General features: G+C 48.3%; 1 protein-coding gene and 1 long non-coding RNA gene across 3 annotated transcripts in view; one reads left to right on the top strand and one right to left on the bottom strand.

Annotated features, from left to right (window-relative positions):
• Positions 1-8,285: 8,285 nt before the first annotated feature.
• Positions 8,286-10,503, bottom strand: LOC125096016 (uncharacterized). The gene is made up of 3 exons (XR_007126033.1): positions 10,179-10,503; positions 9,249-9,327; positions 8,286-8,825 (listed from the first exon to the last, which is right to left on the bottom strand). It is a non-coding gene; the product is annotated as an uncharacterized LOC125096016 (long non-coding RNA).
• Positions 9,783-21,429, top strand: part of TFCP2L1 (transcription factor CP2 like 1) — a 57,781-nt gene continuing 46,134 nt past the window's right edge. Inside the window, exons 1-3 of one of the 2 annotated variants that reach the window (XM_047722628.1) lie at positions 9,783-9,957; positions 10,550-10,579; positions 13,683-13,834. In XM_047722628.1, the coding sequence (XP_047578584.1) occupies positions 9,896-9,957; positions 10,550-10,579; positions 13,683-13,834 (244 nt within the window). In that variant the 5' untranslated portion in view covers positions 9,783-9,895. The remainder of the gene's footprint in view (positions 9,958-10,549; positions 10,580-13,682; positions 13,835-21,429) is intronic. The other variant, XM_047722629.1, reaches the window with a different exon arrangement.

The raw sequence follows: 21,429 nt of genomic DNA, 5'->3' as shown, positions 1-21,429 counted from the left end.
ATCATGACCCGAGCTGAAGGCAGAGGCTTAACCCTCTGAGCCACCCAGGTGCCCCTTTTTTCATATTTTCATGTCTCTAAAGTTAGGATGCTTCTGGCAACCAGTAATGGCTCTTGGCCACTTGGCAATTTTGCAATGGTAGTTGGCATTGCTGTACAATCGGGAGACTTCCTTACAAAGGCGAGAAAGCATCTCTATCAGAAGGGTCAGATGGCCTCACCCATCTGCTTTCCAGATCCCAAATCTTTGGAGTTGCCATCTCTTCTCACTCTATTTGCCTTTATGCACTTATGACCTAAAAGAAGAAGCCTTGACTTCCACTGTGAAGGGTTTCCTGAAGACACAATGATGGATACAATGGTAGGTCCATCCTCGTTCTGGGCAAAGTTGGGATGAATGAGTAGGAGGGAGAGAGCCTCTGAAGTGGGACACTCCTGAGTGTAAAGGGATGGAGGCAGTGGGGACAGCAGGAGGATAGGTTCTCTGAGTCCCTCTTCTTTCTTCCAGGAGCTAAGGCTCTCATCATGAAGCTTGATGCTGTCTACCTCCCTAGGATGTTGAGAGAGTTAAATGGGATAATGGGTGGGAGCTTAAACACCTGGGTTGTGCGGATGGGGAGGGCCTCTCTGCAGTCCCACTCCTTGATTTCCCCATTTCTCTGGACTAGCAGCCCCCTGGGGAAGAGGCACTAAATCTGGCCTCCCTGCAGAGGCTGGCACTTGTGACTGGGGAATTTTGCCGGAGGAAGTATAAAGCAGGTAACAGGGCTTTTGTTTGGCCCCTGGAGAGAAGGCACTGTGCCAAAGATCATGGGGCTGATTTCTGCCCAGGGCAATTCATGGATTGGGAAGTAGGGCAGTTCTCATCAGAATGAGGATACTTGACTGCCCAAAAGACTGATGGGAGAATCTAAATAGAGAGGGGAGAGTCGGTAGAAGGCAGTACAGGGTGTTGGGAGTGGGAGGGACTAGTGCTCAGATCCCAGGTCTTAATGGGCACAGCAGCTGTCTCATAGGGCCGTTTGTGAGAACCAGGCTAGCTTGTAAACATGATGTTCCCATACGACTCTTGGAACATGCCGAGGGACGGATGTATACGAGTTATTTGTCAGAATGTCTCTACCCTATCTGGGGTGTTTGGTGAATGATAAATTTGAGTGGTGGAGCTGACCTTTGCTTTAAGGAAACCAAACCACTTGGGGCACCTGGGTGGCTCAGTCGTTAAGCATCTGCCTTTGGCTCAGGTCATGATCCCAGGGTCCTATGACTGAGCCCTGCATTGAACCCTCGGCTCCACGGAGAGCCTGCCTCTCCCTCTCCCACTCCCCTGCTTGTGTTCCCTCTCTCAGTTTGTCTCTCTCTGTCAAATAAATAAAAATCTTAAAAAAAAAAAAAAAAAGAAAGAAAAGAAAACCAAACCACTCATGCTGAAATGTATCAACTTGACGATCTGAATTCCAAAGGAAGATTTTTTTTAAGGGTCTTTTTATTTTGGAATAACTTCAGACTTACAGAAAAGTTGCCAGTATAATATAGAGAATTCCCATATACGGTTCACCCAGCTTCCACCATTGCTACCATCCTAGGGTTCTGGGTACATTTGTCAGAGCTAAGAAACAGATTGGTACAGTGCTGTTAAGTCAATTACAGGCTTCATCTGAATTCGAAGGAGCATCACTTTGAGAGAGTGAGTGAGGCTCTTGACAGAGAAATTGCCACCATGGGGATGGAGAGGACAACATGCACAACTGGCCAATGAGATTCAAAGGACAAAAGTGTGATTTAGCCAAGTTTGCAGGGTAGCAGGGAGTGAGGACAAGACCGCCAGGATTCCGGAGCCCTCAGTTCATGCTTGAGTCTGCCATTTAATCTGGACCGGTCCCCTTAACCAGGTGCCAGGTTTCTTTTTCTTTTCTGTAAAACGGGAATAACATTCCTTGTCTGGTGGTCCTGGCAAGGTACAGCAGATACCGGTCTCCTCCTCGGACCCATTTTCCTGTCTTTCTCAGTAAGAAACTCCTGATTTTTCAGCTGGGCACATGCCACTCCACTAAGGACTACATTTCCCAGTTTCCCATGCAGCACCATGAGGCCAGGTGACTAGGCTCCAATCAATGGGGAGTAAGCAGAAGTGGTGTGCACATATTCTTTGAGGAAAGAAAGTGTGCCTTTATTCTGCCTCCTCTTTATGGCTGATAGAATGCTGTCATCATGGCTGGAGCTCCAGCAGCCATTTTAGAGTGTGCCACAATGTTGCCAATAGAAGACACGCAAGGCAAAGAAGGTGTAAGAAGGGCGGGTTCCTTATTGGGAACTATTAGAATGCCAGAGACTAATGGCGTGGACCTCTAGACCAGGGTTTCCCAACCTGAGCCATATTGATATCTCGTGCTGGATAATTCTGAGATAATTCTTAGGATAGGTATCGAGCTTCACCTCTCAGCCTGCGTCTCACCGTCTTACCCCATGACTCAGTGTCTGTCTCCCAAGAGGAGGCCAGTGTCGAGCCCCACGCTCAGCAGGGAGTTTGCTGGTCCCTCTCCCCCCCCCCCAATCCCCTGCCAACTGTGCACTCTCCCAAATAAATGAAATATTAAGAAAACAAACACTGTTCTAGAGCGGTTCTTTCCAATAGGAGTATAATGCAAGCCACATATTTAAATTTATGTCGGGATACCTGGGTGACTCGTTGGTTAAGCCGCTGCCTTCGGCTCAGGTCATGATCCCATGGTCCTGGGATGATGGAGTCCCGCATCAGGCTCCTTGCTCGGGGGGAGCCTGCTTCTCTCTCTGCCTCTTCCTGCCACTTTGCCTGCTTGTGATCTCTCTCTCTCTCTCTCTCTGATATATATAAATAAATAAATAAACAAATAAACAAATAAAGAATAAATAAATAAATAAGGGGCGCCTGGGTGGCTCAGAGTGTTAAAGCCTCTGCCTTCGGCTCAGGTCATGATCCCAGGGTCCTGGGATCGAGCCCCACATCGGGCTCTTTCCTTGGTGGGGAGCCTGCTTCCTCCTCTCTCTCTGCCTGCCTCTCTGCCTACTTGTGATCTCTCTCTGTCCAATAAATAAATAAAATCTTTAAAAATAAATAAATCTTTAAAAAATAAAAAAATAAATTTAAATTGTCTAGTAGTCACATCAAAAAAAGGGAAAAGAAACAGGTGAAATTAATTTAAATAACGTAGTGCATTTGATTCCATATATTAGAAATACTGTCACTTAGCACAGGATTTGTATAAAAATTATCAACAGAGCTATATTACATTCTTTTTTCATATAAAATCTTTATTATTCGTTCATTTATTTATCTAAAGATCTTATTTACTTATTTGAGAGGCAGAGAGAGTACAAGTAGGGCAAGGAGGAGCAGAGGGAGAGGGAGAAGCAGGCTCCCTGCTAAGCAGGGAGCCTGACCCCACACTTGAACCCAGGGCTCTGGGATCACGACCTGAGCTGAAGGCAGACGCCTAAATGACTGAGCCACCCAGGTGTCCCTCATATAAAAGCTTTAAAACTGGTGTGTATAGTATTCCCCCCTTATCCGTGGGGGATATGTTTCATGTCCTCCAGGGGATTCCTTAAGCTGTACGTAATACCGCACCCTATTTATGATACAACTTTTTTCCCCATGCACACATACCTATGATGAAATTTAACTTATAGATGAGGCACAGCCAGAGATTCACAATAACTTGTAATAAAATAGAACTATAATACACTGTAATAAAAGTTACGTGAATGTGGTTTCTTTGTCTCTCCCACAGTATTTTTTTTTAAACTTAATTTTATTTTTTCAGTGCACCACACCCATCTCCCACAGTATCTTAGCCATCCTGCACTCATTCTCCTTCGTGTGATGCTGCGGGATGCTAAAATGCCTACGTGGTGAGGGGATGTGGGGGGAATGACGTCAGCGCAGTGACGTAGCGGTAGGCTGCTCTTGACCTTCTGATGATGTATCAGAAGGAGGATCATCTCCCTGCCCCCCAGGCCACGGTTGACTGCAGGGAACTGGAAATGCAGAAAGCAAATCTGTGAATATGGGGGAATCCATGTCCTTTCCACTTACAACACATCCTGACGAAGGCTGGCCATATTTCAAGTGCTCCGTGGCCACACGGGGCTTGTGGGTACCGTACTGAATGGTGTTAACTCTAGACTTCTGGAATTTCAAGGAGAAAGAAGTGTCTATCTCATTTAAGCCTTCTTTATTTGGGGCTTTTGTTGCTTGCAGCAGAATGAAACTCTAACCAGCACCTGGGTTTTTGATCCCTCACACACTTTTGAACGTTCGAGAATTGAAAACCAGATTGGTGAGGTGCAGCTGGAAAGTAGAAAGTGTTTTGGAGAAGGAAGGGGGAGGGCACTCTGCATGCCCCAGGGATTGTCTCCCCTAGTCCTCCTGACAGCTGCAAGGGGCAGGTGTCGTTGTCTTCATTTCATGAATGAAACTCAGCCCGGAGAGCCTGGTGGGTGCTGTGTCTAGTCAAGGTCCCCTCCCCACTGAGGCTCTCAGGCTCCTGCGGGCCATTCATACCACTGACTGGGGCCCTCTCCAGGACTTGCCTCCAGCTGAGTCACTTTGCTCAAGGTCATCATTGGTCCCTAGGGGCAACCTGCGTCTGACTGTCATTGGTGAGTGTGGCTGCATCCCTTGCTCAAATTCTGGGCAATCCTGAGGACATCTCAGCCCCAGAGTTCCCATAGGATCCGCTAAGTCCTCAGAGCTTAATTTGATCCTCTTCCCACTCCTACCCTCACTCACCCTGACCTGGGGAAGCTGCTGATCCCAAAAGCTCTCCTCAGCAAACAGCCATCATGCACCCAGCAACAGAGAGGTTAAGTGACTTGCTCAAGGTGACATGACCTGTCCACTCCCCAGAAGTCAGAGGTCACTGAGGCTTACTGTGACTTGGCCCCTTCTTACTCCAGGGGGCTGCCCCGAGGCTCCCCCCACCCCTGTCCTTTATCGTATCCCTAGAGAAGCACGCTCTTTCTTCCCTCTGCACTTTGCATACGTTGTTCCTCACGCTTGAAGAATCCCTTCTGTTCTTTCACCACAGAAATCCCACCTCCCTCATGGCTCCCACTTAAATTACCCCTCTTCTCCTCCCCCGGGAAGCCTGTCTGGGTTACCTAGCTCTGAAATCTATAGATAGCTCTAAATCCCTAGTGTGCCTCCCATACATGTTTGGGAAGAGCCCACGGACACTACTAACCCTCAAAATTTGGATGGGAGGGGAGAAGTGGAGGGGGCAGGGAGGCTATTTTCCTTTGAATTTTGTGTGCATTTCTATGTTACTCCTAGATGGTTAGTTAATTACGTAATAGACCACACTAGTGAGTTTCCTATTTGAAGCATCCACCAGGATGTCTCATGGCAGTTTAGGTCAATCAGATTAACCCAAGAGCTCCTAAGTAGTGCCCCCCCACCCCCACCCCGTGACGACCCTGTGTCAGGCGCAGGCCATGCGATTTGGAGGAGGACATGGCCCCTGCCTGGGAGATTCCCGAGCTTGATGGGGGCACAGATTCAAGGGAGATCATTGCCTTCCCAGTAGGACTGTCAGCTCCCAAGGGCCTCAGACATCCTAGCCCTCCCTGTTGGGTGCAGGTTGGGTATGACCGGGTTGGGCTAGACCCCTGTGCACAGCTGCCTCTCCCATACCCTGGCCTCGACTGAGGGTCACGGGGACTGAGTCCAGAGGTCCAGAGTCAGATGGCCTGGGTTCAGATCTGGAATCTCAAGGCAAGCTACTGCAGCCTTTGGAGTCTGTTCCCCCCTCCTTGCAGGGGTGTAGCGGGACAGAATGAATTAAATTAACAGCTATGCTGTGCCCGGGCTAGGCAGGTGGGAGCTTCCTCCCTGTCCCCTGCCTCCTCGCTGCTCCTCAGTGGGAGTCAGGATCTGAGGTGCTGTATGGAGGGCCAGGCAGGCCAGAAACCAGGGCTAGGTGGACTCCCTCCTGCCAGCCCCGGTCCATCCCATTTTTCTGTCCAGACCGTGTGCACCGCAGGGACATCGGGGCATGGGGCACAGCCTGTCCCGGGAAAGGTCACAGGGTCTGGGTCTGGGCAGATGGTGAGCTGCTTGCTACCTGCAAATACCTGGGGACATTCAGCCCTGCCTTTTCCAGGTGTTTCAGGAGGAGCACTCTCCTCTCTAAGCAAAGCATGCGAAACCTGAATTCTGGCACAGGGCAAACATGATCCTTTTCTTTCTTCCTTCCTTCCTTCCTTTCTTTCTTTCTTTTTTTTTTTTTAGATTTTACTTATTCACTTGTCAGAGGGAGAGGGAGAGAGAGCGCACGAGCAAGGGGAGTGGTAGGCAGAGAGAGAAGCAGGCTCCCTGCTGAGCAAAGAGCCCTATATGTGGCTTGATCCAAGACCTGAGCCGAAGGCAGACACTTAACCAACTGAGCCTCCCAGGTGTCCCTCACTCATAGATTTATTTTTGAGTACATGCAAAGGCCAGGAGCATCGGCAGCCCAGGGTGGCAGAGGAGAGAAAAGAAAAGGATCATGTGGGGCTCAGTCAGTTAAGTGTCTACCTTCAGCTCAGGTCATGAACCCGGGGTTCTGGGATGGAGCCCTGCATTGGGCGCCCGCTCAGCAGGAAGTTGGCTTCTTGCTCTGCCCCTCCCCCTGCTCATGCTCTCTCCCTCTCAAGTAAATAAATAGAATCTTTTAAAAAACAAATCTATTAATGAAATATTTCAGATCGCCAGAATATATAAAGAATGTTCTAATGGCCACTCATGGTAATCACCTACAGCTGAAGGCCCCTGTGTGAGCCCCTACACGAGCCCTCCTCCCTGGAGGTGAGCTGTGCTCTGCGAGCTGGTTGTGTTTATTACTTCCTAGACACAGAGGTAAAGACTCATGTACAACAGCTAGTGTTATTCTGCATGTTGCTAAACCTGAAAAAGCGTAATATACAAAATGTAGTCTACATCTGGTTTCTCTCTGCCTTACCTTACGCTTGTGAGTGTCATCCACGGAGCTCTAATTCATTTTCAAGCTTGTAGAGAATCCCATCATGTGAACAGGCTGCAGATGATGAATCTAGCCTCCTGCTGATGGGACATTTTGCTTGTCTCCAGTTTTTACTATTATAAACAATACCGGGATAAACATAGTTCTACAGACTTTGCCCTCTGGCTAGGATACCTCCCCGCCTACTTTGGGCATCCTTAAACTCCCCTTCATTCGTGGAAACCATCCCACCCTGGGAATCAGGCCCCAGATTCTTCAGGGCGACCTCCTCTAAGAGCAGCTGGAATCCCTTGTGGAGTGGCCAAGAGGGCGTTGTCCTGTGAGGACTCTGTGGGGCCCTGGGCTACTACTCGGGAGCAGACACACATCTGGATCCCAGCACGTTTGCCCAACTTTGTTCCGAGAGGAATGCAGGGCCTTAGGCTAGGAATTGACGGTGGCCAAGAGCACAGGCTCTCAAGTCTGCATTTGGGGCAGGGCCCGGTGGCAGGGCTCATGCTCTGTCTGCTTGGTGCCCACTGGAGCAGGTCCACTGTCAAATCGGAGAGGACCTCTGGTGGGGGCTGGGATGGTTGGGGGCTGGCTGGGCTTTGATCCACACTCTACAGGGTGGTCTAGAACTCTAGGAAAACAGAGGCGGCAAGCTACCTGGCCTCCTAGGGGCCAGCCTGGAATAAGGCCAATATCATTTCCGCCACATTCTACGGTCAAGAGAGTCGCAGGGCCCTCCTGATGAGAGAAGCAGCACAGCAGTCAGTTTATGCCACCCAGGGTCACAGATCCTGACAGAGTCAGGTGGAAAACCTGGGTCTGAGCCACTGTCACCTGTTTCCCACTACCAGAGCCCTTCTTCTGGGCTTTTGCACATGCTGTGTGCTGGAGACCCTGCTCTGAACCCTGCTTCACAGACTGGCCTAACTTCCACTTACCCATCCATCAGGAGGCATCACTTTCCCTGGGGGCTTTCCAGAGCTCCACAACCCTCCTTCTTACTCCTAGAGCAGCCTCTAGTGTTGCTTTCCTACCGGCCTCTTCAGCTAGAGCTCCAGCCCGCACCCCACGCCATGCTTGGCACATGGCAGGTGCTCTGAGGCTACTTATCTGGTGAAGGGATCCATTAAGGGTGTGCTCTTTGCACACTACCCCAGAGATCCTCCCGCTTAGATGCTGTGTGCTTGTCATGGACCCTGAGACAGAGCTTAGCGTTCAGGATGTTTATTAGGAAGTTTCCTTGAGATTAACACCTGTGCAAAGGATGGGAAGGAAGCGGGAGTGGACTGAGGGAGGTCCCATGGGAGGTCCCCATGACACATTTGACTGGCCCCTGGGGGAGTCCTCAGGCTAAAAGAGCCAATCAGCAGAGATGGCCAGACTTTCATTTTCCTGTCTCAACAGGCAGTGGGATGTGGACACCCCTCCCTGGGTGTGACCTTGGGTGAGCAGGCTCTCTGCAGCAAAGGCCGTCCCTAAAGGGGCTGATGGCTGAGGGCTCCGCTTACGGCACTTCTCGTGCTCGCACAGTCAGTCCTTCCTTGCAGGATTGAGATGACCCATTTCTGTTTTCCTCATGGGGTAGGAGAGTGGCAGGGAGGTAGTAGTCCCTGAGAGCAGCTACGAGGAAATGCCTTGCCAGCTGTGACCTATGCGGGAGGAAGAGTTGCTGCGAGAGCAGAGTGAGAGAGGGTTCTACCCACATCCATGCTTGGAGGAGCTGGCGTTTCAGGCCTGGGGCTTCATGGGACTTCATTCCATTCCATCAACACTCAGAGACAGAATGTCCAGCTTTTCTGTGCCAGGTGCTGTGCCATGTAGTGGGGAATATCACCTGGGGGTAAGTCATGGCTCTATGACTTCCACTCCCTCCTTACTGATACCCCCCCCACTTCCATGATCCACTGTCCACACTTGTCCAGACTGCTCGTTCCAAAAGGCAAATCACATATTCAACTTCTCTTCTGAAAACACACTTAGACATCCTAGCTCCATTCCTTCTGTGATGTGCCCTGTCCACCTCTCACTTTGCTTCCTTATCCCCTTGGTCAACCAGTCCCAGCCATACTAAAGCTGGTCTGCCTTGGCAATTACTAGGGACTGGACCGACTTTCCCTCCAAATATTCAGCGAGATGCTTCCTCCAAGTCTGTAAGGCCTTGGCTCCATGTCACTTCCTTCAGGAAGCCTTCTCTGATTATTCAATGGATGCATTCCTTTTTTCATATTTACTCAACAAATATTTATGGAGCACTTACTATGTCCCAAGCATATTCCTAGGCAGTGGGAAATTCCCATGAATTGGAGTCCAAGCCTTGCCCTCTTGCAGCTTACATTCTTGTGGAAAAGGCAATCAATGAACAAAAAAAGTACCGCGATTTCAGAGAATGCAAAGTGAAATGAGAAAACAAGAGCATGGGAAGGGGGTGGAGAGTGCCTGATCCGGGGTCCCCAACGTTCAAGCGCAGGGCAGCCTCTCCCCAGCCGCGGTGCCGCGGTGGGGACCCAACCGGGCGAAGAGTCAGGGCGCCTCGTGGCGGAAACGCGGGAGGTCGTCGGGGCAGCGGTGAGGGTCACCTGGGCCCCACCCTTGGGGGCGAGAGAAGAGGCGGGGCCCCAGTCCTAGTCCGCGCCGCCCTCTCCAGTCCCGCAGCGGAGAGGCGCGCTCGCTCCCGGGAAGGGCGCGCGGGAGCGGGTCGGCCAGGTGCGCGGCCTTAGGAAGCCCCCGCCCCGCCGCGCGGCCCGAGGGGGTGGGGCCAGCCGTGGCCCCGCCCCCAGGCCGTCCATAAATACGCCGGGCGGGTGCGGCTTCCGAGCACGGCTTCCAGGAGACTGGGAGAGGTCGGCGGGGCCCGCGGCTGCTTCGCTGCCACGCGTGGGGCGCGGCGGACGCGTTGCTGCAGCCATGCTGTTCTGGCACACACAGCCCGAGCACTACAACCAGCACAACTCCGGCAGCTACCTGCGGTAAGGGCCGCGCCGCCGGGGCTGGACGGGGCGCGGTCGGACGTCCGGGGGCGGGGCGGGAGCCGCGGGGTCCCGGGTCCCGAGCGCCCTCGCTGCGCCCCGCGCCCCCCCCCGCCTCGCTATCAGCCCTTGGGGGACTAGAAGGGACATCCCCCAGGGACCCGCCTAGGGAGGGACCCAGGGGGCACCCGTCCTCTCCTGGTCGGGCGCGGAGCACACACCTGCTGTCCGCAGCTTCGGCCGGTCCGCCTCCCCCCGTCTCTCTCCCGGCTCGCATCGGAGGAGAGGAAACTTTTGCCATCAGTCCGGTGCCCGTCGCGGGGAGGTCTAGCTCCTGCTCTTTGCCCCTCTCTGTCCCGGACCCTCTCCGAGCCGCACGCCCTCTCCGGTGTCCTTGGGCGGGCCCAGGGGGGCGAGTGAGTGGCGAGGGCCGACCTTGCGCTTCAGCTGCGCGGGCCGGCGGGCGGGGGCTCGGAGGGACCGGGGCTCGGAGGGACAGCGTGCCCCCTCCCTCCAGGTGGTCTTGGATACGTGTATTGGCCTGGGGCCCGCACCTTTATTGCCCTTGATGGAAATCTTTCTTCTTCTGCAGGGACTTGACTAGTGCTCTTCAAAGGGAAAAGTAAGTCCTGCTTGTTTTTCAAAGTTCTGTCGTCTCCCCTTTAAGGAAGTCGGAGCCCCGTTAGCTTCAGTTCCTGGAGGATTGTTTTTCCCTGTTCTGCAGCTGGCTGGGCACTAATGGGCAGTCATTTCATTTACTGAACTCGCCTGAACCAGCTTTAGCCTGTCTTTATTTCCATCCTAGTCACAGTTTACGAAATATGCCTAATTTAACCCAAAGGGCATTTGGTATGGACTCAGAAAGTAAATCGTGAGGTGGAAGGAATCACTGGTGCCGAAAGCCTCGAAGTGAGAGCCGTTCTCAGTGCCCCCACCCCTTTTTTCCTTCCTAAGAAGTTCCTACTCAGATTTCGCAGTACATGTTATTTGGAAATCCTGGCTTCTGATAAGTAATGTGTCCCCTAGTCCATTCGTAATGTGTCCCCTAGTCCACTCTGAAGACATCCTCCTTCCAGAAGTAGAGAAATGATTGGGTTTAATTGATGTGTCCTCTCCTTTTTATTCATGGGCCTGAGTAATAGGAGGTGGCATAAGTCTCAGTCTTAATTAAGGAATGATGGCCTTCCCTGCAGACCATGGAAATGTCAACCAGAGGGAAGCTATACTGGGGGATGTCAGAACTTCAAGGGGCAGAAGTTAGTCTCTGCAGAAAATTGTTTCTGTTCACCTGCATGAAATGCTACAGTGGGGTCCGTTTTTATTGTACTGTGTGATGGTTTATGGTTATGGTTTTGCCTAAATTTTAGTTTGTGGCCATTAAATATGTTGCCATATCTTAAAAAATGATTTTGAAGGTGACCTTGAGTGGAATGTGAGTGTATTTAAAACTTCCTGGATACTTAAAATGTTATCCCATTAGGGAATAGTTCTCCCCTTGTATGGGAGGTGCTTCTGCTTCTGAAATGGAAATTGGTCTGTGGATTCCTTAGATACCTTTTTAGGATTTTGGTATTGTTTCAGGGTTTGGGAGGTGGGTGGCAATTGGGGTGAAAGGTGCCAGAAAGCCATACTAGTTTTTGGGGTCATTTATGGACCATGGATAAGGAAACATTTGGCCCATACTATTAAAAAAAAAAAAAAATTATTCCATGTCTTGGAAACTGGGGTTTTCATCCTTTTAGAGGCTGACCTTAGTGAAGGCCAAAGTGAGGGTCAATGAATATGCCACTGGTTCCCCCAACTCTAGAGTGAGAGTCGTTGTCCTTTTCCTTGGTTTATATATTTTATTTTCGGTGATCTCCTTACCCTGAAACCTCTGCAAGTTGTCTCCCTTACACACATAGTGGCCTTTACTCCTTTCTTAACCTTTTTCTGTTTGATGTTCTTGTGACTTTTACTCCTTAGCAAATAAGGATGCCAGGCTTGAAAGAAATTACTGTTAAGTGATGGTTGTTACCACCCCTACTTTTCTTTCTCTCTCTTTTCTTCTTTCTTTCTTTTTTCCTTTCTTTCTTTTTTAATTTAAAGGCGGCAGCCCATGGCATATTAACATAACACGGTCTGGGCAAACATGAAATTATGCAACCCCCAGGTGAGTAGGCCTGCCTGTCTCTCCCCTGTTCCTAGATAACCACTTGGGCTGGGAGTGTGCACCAGTGTGGCAAAAGGAAGGGGCAGTGTGAGGGGAGCCGAGATGGCACTGCTCCTGTCTTTGGGCCGGGGATGGTGGCAGGGGCAGGCCCCCACACAGGAGAGTTTCTATGTGTGCTCCAAGCCAGAGTTGCACTTCTGAGAATTGTTTGGGATTGCTGGGGTGTGTGCCGGGTTTGTGTTTTAGAGACTACTGGTTTATTGTGTTGGAAGAGGAACAGACTGTACCAGTGACTCCTGTTTATATAGTGCAGTGGGGTCGGTGAATCTGATTCATAACTGGGGATGCTGAGAGGGAGGAGGGTTATCAAGATAAGGGGACAGGACTTGCAGAGCATCTGTTTCTACACTGCTTGTAATATTGAGGTCTTAAAAGCCTTTCCTGCTCACAGGTCATTCCTGTTCTCAGGAATTTCCTTTAAAAAATTTTTTTTATTTTTAAAGTTTTTTTAAATTTACTTACTTGACAGACAGATCACAAGTAGGTAGAGAGGTAGGCAGAGAGGGAGGAGGAAGTAGGCTCCCTGCTGAGCAGAGAGCCAGATGCGGGCGATCCCAGGACCCTGAGATCATGACCTGAGCCGAAGGCAGAGGCTTAACCCACTGAGCCACCCAGGCGCCCCAGGAATTTCTTCTTCCCTTGCAAGGGCTTTTGGAAAAGTACATCTAGAGACAACTCCTAGGCAGGTGTGAGGCTGATTTTTTTTTTTTTTTTTTTTTTTTTTTTTTTTTTTTTGGCTATGGCGGGGAGTATTCAGAGGTGGAGGAAAAGTATCTCTGAGCATCTTGATACTTTGCATGTGAATAAGAAAACAATTAAATCCGAGTTCTTTACACCTCGTTTTGCATTTAGGAGAAAGTAGTACGATCATTAAAATCGGGATCATGGGCTAACTCTACCCCCCCCCCTTTTTTTTTGAAGATTGTAGGTGGTGGGCTGTCACAGCCTGGTGAGTGAAATGCATTTGCATAGTTTACAGAGCCCTGAGGACAGGATTGAATTGGTCTGAGAAGCCGCCGAGGAGTAGAAGAGTTTACTTAAAAAAATGAAAATTTCTGTTCAGATTCTTAGGCTGAGAGCAGGACTACAGAATGAGCAGTCTCTTGTGGATGGAAACCACGTGGCATTTCAGGTTCACTCCATTGCTGCCAGGCCCCTTATCACAGAGATTTCTGTAATTTGTATATACCAGATAACTTTGCATTTTTGCCTCCTTGAACTGATTCAGTAAATCTCTGGAGGGCCCTTGAGTGAAAAACAGAATCCTCATGGGATGGGTAGACGCGGTTTGAAAGGAGCGTCCTGGTTCTGGGGGCACTGGTGTTGGATGAGGTCTGGGACGGCCCCCCCCCCGCTCCCCCTCCTCCCCTCCCCCACAAGCATACTGCCATGGGTTTTGGTGTGTTGCCCTCAATGCCCCGGGTCAGGACCCACTTCTCTGACTTGGCTCTCTGTGTTTGCGCCTGGACTCCGTGGAGCTCTGCTCCTGACTGCTCCCTCCTGTGTGTTGCAGCGATGTGCTCGCTCTGCCCATCTTCAAGCAAGAGGAGCCCCAGCTGTCCCCCGAGAACGACGCCCGCCTCCCGCCCCTGCAGTACGTGTTGTGCGCGGCCACGTCCCCTGCCGTGAAGCTGCACGAGGAGACTCTGACCTACCTCAACCAAGGTAGTGGCCGCCGTGTGGGGCCACCTGCCAGCAGGAGTGGGGAGTCGACCTGGATGATGCATGGGGGGCTTCCTTACCTGGTCATGGTGGGGTTAGCTGGGAAGGAGACTGCGTGTCAGATTCTGTGTCCCAGTGGGGAGACTTCCCTGAGCCTCTGCGTCCTTGCCTGAAAAGTAGACGTCTCAGCTGTAGGAGCCCTCAGGCCAGCCGTGGGTAATGGAGATAATAGTTCTTGCATGGGCCCTCCACGGGGCAGAGGCTCGGTGACCAGCAGCAGTTGTTAAAATTGCTGTTGACTGTGACCATGACCGGTGTCCTTTCCTGGATGTGGATGGAGCACCCTAGGTACAGGAGGTCTCTTCTGTTTCCCAGAGCTGCAGCGGGCAGCGGTGGGAAGGTCAGCCCATCCTCAGGCAGCTTGGGGGCTGGGTTCCATGTGCACCCACGCAGAAGCCCCATGAGGTGGTGACAGGACCACCCACCGTGTCCTCACACAGGGGGCACTGGCTTTGCAGTTTGAATCTCCATCCTAGCCTCACACCAGGACTTTGAGCTGCCTTTCTTTTTACTCTGTGCCTAGGTGTTTGCCTGTGTAAACTGAGAAGTGTAATTTTGTGACATTTGAAAGAATGCAGCTATTTCAAGTGCCTGCTATGATAATGGCTGTTCAGTTGGTGATTCCCTTTATCAGGACACATGGATCAGTGTCCTCCTAACAGATGGCGTTTTTGTGGTTTCTGTGTGATCGTGTGGATGTGTTTATGCACTTCCTTCCCAGGTCACCTCGTAGACGCTCTGGCATCAAGTGGCTTAATTGCCACTGTGCTTTTAAACAGGCAGAGCAAAAGGACAGGGGACAGCGGTGCGCTTTGTAGGGTCGTGCTGAGTTGCAGGGAAGCTGCCGTATGGGAGCAGTTGGTCTTCCCTGGGCTGGCACCTTTCTGTAGGACGTGGAGGCCCTCATTTGGAGAGCCCGCCTGCCGGGGCTGGAAGCCCACCTGGATCGTCAGGCTTGTCCTTTGTGGGCCGGCGGCCTTCTGCGCGGGGAACCAGCTCTGAGGTAGCAGGTGGCTCTGCGTCCACCTGGGCATGAATCAGCCCCCTCCCGTGGTTGGCGTGGCCCAGTGGACAGGCAGGTGGCTCTGTGGCCACAGCTGGTAGCCAAGCCCACACTTGGTTAGCAGCGGGGCCCCTGACTCGTGCCCTGTGGAGGAGTGCTTCTGTGGCTCTGTGCCTCTGTGCGTGTCTATGGAGCAGCATTGGCGATTGTCTTTCTGGGTCACAGGAGGTCACATGTACCAAGTTGTGGAGCTTTGCTTTCCTCTCTGGGCCTCTGCTTTTTTGCTAAAGGTAGCCTGAAGAGATGGGCTGATGCTCACAGATCACTGAGCTCCGAGGTCTTGTTCCTGGCCCGGTCCTGTGGTGCTGAGGAGTGAGTGAGTGGTCTGGGGCTTCGTGGCTGTCGGGGGGCACTGAGTGTGCACCCACCTCCCACCTCCTGTCTCCTCTGCAAGGCCTTTGCCTGCTTGGCCTGCCTTCCCTGCCTTCTGTCCACCTCTCCTCCCTGTAATCAGCCAACCTTGGACCATGTGTGGCAGTCCTCACGCTAGACCTTTTAAGAGTTTCTCCTTTGCTCAGTATAGAAAAGTTAAAACAGGGGAAAAGAGTTGCCTTATGGTCTTAACCACCCTGTGTCAGTTTGGTGTATTTACTTTAGATACTTTTTAAGTTGCATTTTCCTGATCATTGAAGTAACATGCTCATTATGGTTGATTTAGACATGTGTGAAAAAGATGAGAAGGGAAAAGAATTGAAATCTCTTCTGATTTCACCTGAGGACCACTGCTAACCTGATTTCCACATATATTTGTATGTATGTCTTTTCGAACTGATCTTGCTCCAGACGTAGGTCGTCTTTTCATTTATTAGATGTGTGAGCTTTTCTCATTTCACTTAAAATGCTTTGAGAACTTAAATTTTTGTAATGGGTGCACAGTATCACATGGTATAGGTCTCTGTGGCTTTCTCCAGTGTCATAGGAAGGACACTTAGCTTTGAGTTGTTGTCTTTGTGTAAAATATTTTTAAAAAAATAATAATAAATTACCTTCGAAGTGGGATTACTGGACTGAAGGCTTTGGACACATTTTTACCAAATTGCCTTCTCAGCAGAATGCCCCGGCTCATGTGCTAGCCATCCGGCCACATTTTATTGTCTCTTTCCCAATATTGGATATTGTGGCTCTTCATCTGGGTAGTGACACCTAATACTTAAAGCAGCGTTTCTGTCATTGTGGTTTTTATAAACTCGCATGTATCAACCAATGTGGTCAAATACTCTAAAATAGGTTTCTTGATCTTCTAAATTTCTCTGTCAAATAATGTTCATGTTGTTTGCCCATTTTTCTGTTGGGATGTTTGTATCTTGTTGATTGTAAGAGCACACCATATATGAAGAGTTATCAACCTTTTAGTTGCTGTGTGTTGCAAACATTTTTCCTTGTTGGTTGCTGGTCATTTAACTATATTTTTTCTGTGATAACTATATTCATACTGTAGGATCTATGTCATGACTTTTTTCTGTGTAAAATTTGGAATGTCTTGTAAAACCTTTTTTTTTTTTTTTTTTAATATTTTATTTATTTGACAGAGAGACAGGAAAGCAGGAACACAAGCAGGGGGAGTGGGAGAGGAAGAAGCAGACTTCCTGCCGAGCAGGGAGCCCACTGCGGGGCTTGATCCCAGGACCCTAGGATCATGACCTGAGCCGAAGGCAGATGCTTAACGACTGAGCCACCCAGTGCCCCTAAAATCTTCAGTCTTTTAAAAATAGTTTTTCTTCTATTCTAGAATATGTGCCCACCATAGAATTGCTTAGTAGTTTCCTAAATTCCATTTCATGGTTTCTAAATTTTAACATTGAAGTGCGTTTGGAATGTTTTTGTGAAACTTAGTAATTAGGTATTTAGTGATACTTTGAATTATTATTACATAATATATATATTTATATACATAAAAATATAAAAATATAAATATTTCAGCTTTACCAGTGAGATTTATCCTGTCACGTTGCATTTGGAATTTATGATGTGATATAAAGGTTTAACTTTGTTTGTTTTTCTAAATAGTTAATCCACTAGCTATTGCCTAGTTTATCCTTTTTTCACTGGCTTAAAATGCTACTTTGGAACATGGAAAAAAGCTGTATTCCCAAGTATTAGTCCAGAAACGTGTAGAGTTATTTTGTCCTGTAACCCTGATACTCATTGATTCTCGCTCCATTTCACATTGAACTGCTCATTGAGACTTGGAAATTGTTTCCCTATTCAAGTGTAGGAGTTCCTTTCATCATTTTTCTTAGCTAATCTCAATCATACATTCTTACAAATGGATTTTATAATCACTCAGTCTCCTTCGTTACCTTTTTTTACATTGGTGAGATCATATGCTTCATGAAATTGTTTCTTGATTTCATTAAATACTAGTCTTGTAATAACATTTTCTTTTTTTTGGTTTCAGATTTTTTAAAAGTTTTTTTAAGATTTCATTTATTTGAGAGAGAGGAGGGGAGAGAGGGTGTGAGCACGGGAAAGGGGAGGGGAAAAAGGAAGAGGGAAGGGGTGGAAGGAGATGGAGAAACAGGGAGCCAGCCTTGGGGCTCCATCCCAGGAGCCTGCGATCATGGGATCAGGACTTGATCTGAAGGCAGCCACTTAACCAACTGAGCCACCCAGCTGCCTCATTTTCTGTCATTATTTATTTATTTTTAGATTTTATTTATTTATTTGAGAGAGAGAGAGAATGAGAGAGGGGGAGAGCATGGGAAAGGGGAGGGTCAGAGGGAGAAGCAGGCTCAGGAGGGACTCGATCCCTTGACTTGAGGATCATGACCCGAGCTGAAGGCAGTCGCCCAACCAACTGAGCCACCCAGGTGCCCCTTTTCTGTCATTATTAAAACTGCTTTACCGTCATTTAAAATGTCTGCATAGTATTTTGCTATTTCTTTTTGTTATTTAGGAGAGTGTAGTGGCAGTAACTGCTGGAAGAAAATACCCAATGTAATTATTTTAATGTCTGTCTCTCATAATAATAGAATGGAAACTCTATGAGCCCAGAGCCCTGTCAGTCTTTTTTTAAACATTGTATCCCCAGCATTAAGCTTGGTGCTTTGACACTGAAGTAGGTGCTCTATAGATATAAAGAAAATTAAACAGTAGGCGTGACTTATTTTATTTCCATTTTATTTTTTTCCTCTCTTTCCCTTTTGTTATTATTTATAATGTTGAACTGAATGTCTTTTTCAGCATATCTTATTTAAAGTACCTCTACTTCTATGTCATATGACAAATGGTCATTGATTCAGTTCAAAACAATAGTTTTATCAAATCAGTCAAAACCTTATTGGTTAATTGAAGAGTTAGCTATTAATAGTATTTGGTTTTTTATTGCATTGGCTCTATGATGTCTATTACACTATTTCTATGAGGCCCTGCCATATGTTCTTCCTTGTAATGGTGTTTCTAAAGTTCTCTGAAAACATGTAGGGATGTTCTGTAAGACCTTGAAACCATCGGATGTTCACTTCTCAGTGCAGAGTCAGGTCAGTGCGTTATCTCATCAAGCCCAGTGGCTAACTTTTTACGTGGTGAAAACTGTGTAAAACAAAGTATGCCCTCTTCTTCGCACATGAAGTCCTAAGGAATGGGTGGCCGGCCGCTATTGCGTGGAGGTCTGCAACGTCCCAGAGCAACCTTTTTGTCATTGGCCAGATCTTTCCTGAAAGCTGGAGCCAGAAGGAAGGGCTAGAAGTGTGCGGGTGGGGGAGGAGTCAGGGAGAAGAGAGAAAAGAGAACCCCAGGCAATCTGTGTGGGGAATTCTGGCTTGGAGATAAGGAATGGCTTCCTAAGAATGGCTTTTTGGTATCTCCTTCCAAAGAACTCTTGGATCTTAAATGTAGTCATGGATTCTTAAAGAAATCTTACTTTCATTCATTCATGGAATGAAACTTCTGTCCTTTGGAAGGAGAGGATGGTTTATTGAGAAGAAAAGCCACAAGCGAAAGCAAGAATACAGTGTGTGTGTGTGTGTGTGTGTGTGCGCGCGCGCGGGGTTGGGGGGATGGGAAATGGGGGTGCAGTTAAGCATACTCTGTCCAGAGAACCCTGAGTGGTTTAGGATGGCTGAGGTTCAGAGAACACAAAAAGTGTGAATGATGTGGCTGGAGTGGTAGACCAGATGGTTAAGGGCCCCAGCTGCGTTGCTGAGGCTGAGCTGTTGGGCAGCCACCTAGGCAAGTCACCTACCCTCTCAGTGTCTTCCATTTGTCATTTGTAAGATGGAGGAAATAAGATCTCTGCAGAGTAAATGCTGCTGTGTGAGTAAAATGGGTTAATGCCTGGAGAGCACCAAAAATGGTGTCCGGCACATAGGAAGCACTCACAAATCGGCCATTATTAATAATAAAGTAGACCCTTGTTTACTTTAATACCGTATATTTGTATGTATGTGTGTGTGTGTGTGTGCATATATATGTTTTATATATATATATGGCATATTTGGAAGTTAACAAGGATATTTTGGAAATCAACATTTTGGAAGTTAAGGTTATCAAATTGGGACTTTGAAATTTTTTACTATTTTTACTCTTTTCCTAATTCAAAGATTAACAACACAGGGTTGGTTCTAGAACTAAGAATTGTACCTTTTGGAACTGCAAGGTGGTAGCTCTGAGACAGATTAAAGCCAGGAAGGCCTCCTGAACCTTCCTATTCTTTATTCACTGTACACAACAAGATAATGGACATAACTGGGAGAAGACGTTTACTACCAGGCTGTTAAAATACTGTCTTTAACTTTGTGGACCTTTCTCTGTTGATGGGAGCTGTTTCATTGGGATTACTTTGCTTGGATCCTCAGCCTTTCGTGTGATCCTTTGTTTGGCCCTGTAGAATTTACGCTTTCTGATGTTCTCTCTTGAATAATTCTCTCAAAAGGTATTATTCCCATTTTACAGATAGGCTGAGAGGTGAAATCTGCTTTTCTCTTCTGTCTTGCAATTAGGCGAGCCTAGGGAGTGGTTGAGTAGTGTGATGTGATAACAAACGTAGTTCTGGAAGGGGAGATACTTTTTTCCCCCCTGCTGGGCATTTCTGGGAGCCGTGCCTGTTCCTGCTACTTCTCACGCAGTTCTGAGGGTGGATGAGAAAGATAACTGTGAAGGACTGGAAGGGGTAGAAAATGCCTCCTGAAACAGAAAACTTTAATCAGTTGCCTTCCCCCCTCCCTCCCCGGAAGTCCTCCACCCACAGTGACCTGAGGGAATGGCCAAAGAGATAAGAACTCTGGGCAGGGAAGTCCTGTCTTCCTGCTCCCAGGCAAGGACAGACAGCCGCTGCCTTTTTACCAGCTCCTATTCCCTGGAAGTCACTTAATCTCTAGAAGCCTCAGATTCCTCACGTAGGGAATTGGGATGTTTCATTTGTGTGTTGCCTCGAGAATCAAGTGAGTAACAAGTGTCTGGCAGGTAGTAAGCACAGTTAGGTTGCCTCCTCTCCCCAGTTATATCCATGACTTTGAATTTAAGGGCTGAGGCAAAGGGTTACTTGTTTACACTCTCTCCATAGCTGACGTTTACTTTCCAGATTAATTTTTAGCCTGATGTTTGGGAATATAAACTGAGCCAAGTGATCCTTAAATACATTATTTTTTTTAAATGCTTTTTCCCCCTTCTTTTCCTGAGTAAAAAAGTGGCACATTCTTGGAATTCCAAAGGTACAGAAATTTGTGCTCTAGAAAGTTCTACATAATCTCACTTTCCAGATTTTTCTTAGTTCTACATTAACCCACATATGTTTAATTGTATGGACATACAGGCATACGTACTTAATAGAAATGTGTGTGCCCCCCCCCTTTTCTTTTTAGTGAGACTGTGTGCGCCCACACGCATGAGTGGGGCAGGGAAGGGGCAGAAGAAGAGGGAGAAACGCAAGCAGGCTCCACGTTCAGCATGGAGCCCTGCCTCAGGTCTCAATTTCGCAACCCCGAGATCATGGCCTCAGCTGAAATCAAGAATCAGATGCTTAACCAGCTGAGCCACCCAGGTGGTCCATGCCCCTTACTTTTGTTGTTTTTTTAAACTTGTTTTAATTTTTTTTAAATTTTATTTTTATTTCTGGAGTTTTTCTTTTTAAAATTCAGTTTATTAACATATAATGTATTATTGGTTTCAGAGGTAGAGTTCAGTGATTCATCAGTCTTCTAGAATACCCAGTGCCCTCCTTAATGTCCATCACCCAGTTACCCATCTCCCCTCTACCCCCCTCTCCTCCAGCAACCCCTCAGTTTGTTTCCTATGATTAAGAGTCACTTGTGGGGCTCCTGGGTGGCTCAGTGGGTTGGAGCCTCTGCCTTCAGCTCAGGTCATGACCCTAGGGTCCTGGGATCAAGTACCAAATCTGGCTCTCTGCTCAGCGGGGAACCTGCTTCCCCCCCCTCTCTCTGCCTGCCTCTCTGCCTACTTGTGATCTCGTCTGTCAAATAAATAAATAAAATCTTTTAAAAACTAAAAAAAAGTCACTTGTGGTTTGTCTCCCGAT

The sequence above is a fragment of the Lutra lutra genome, chromosome 3, assembly GCF_902655055.1.
Source record: "Lutra lutra chromosome 3, mLutLut1.2, whole genome shotgun sequence".
In the NCBI taxonomy this organism is placed as follows: Eukaryota; Metazoa; Chordata; class Mammalia; order Carnivora; family Mustelidae; genus Lutra; species Lutra lutra.
This window is presented reverse-complemented; position numbering and strand designations above follow the sequence as displayed.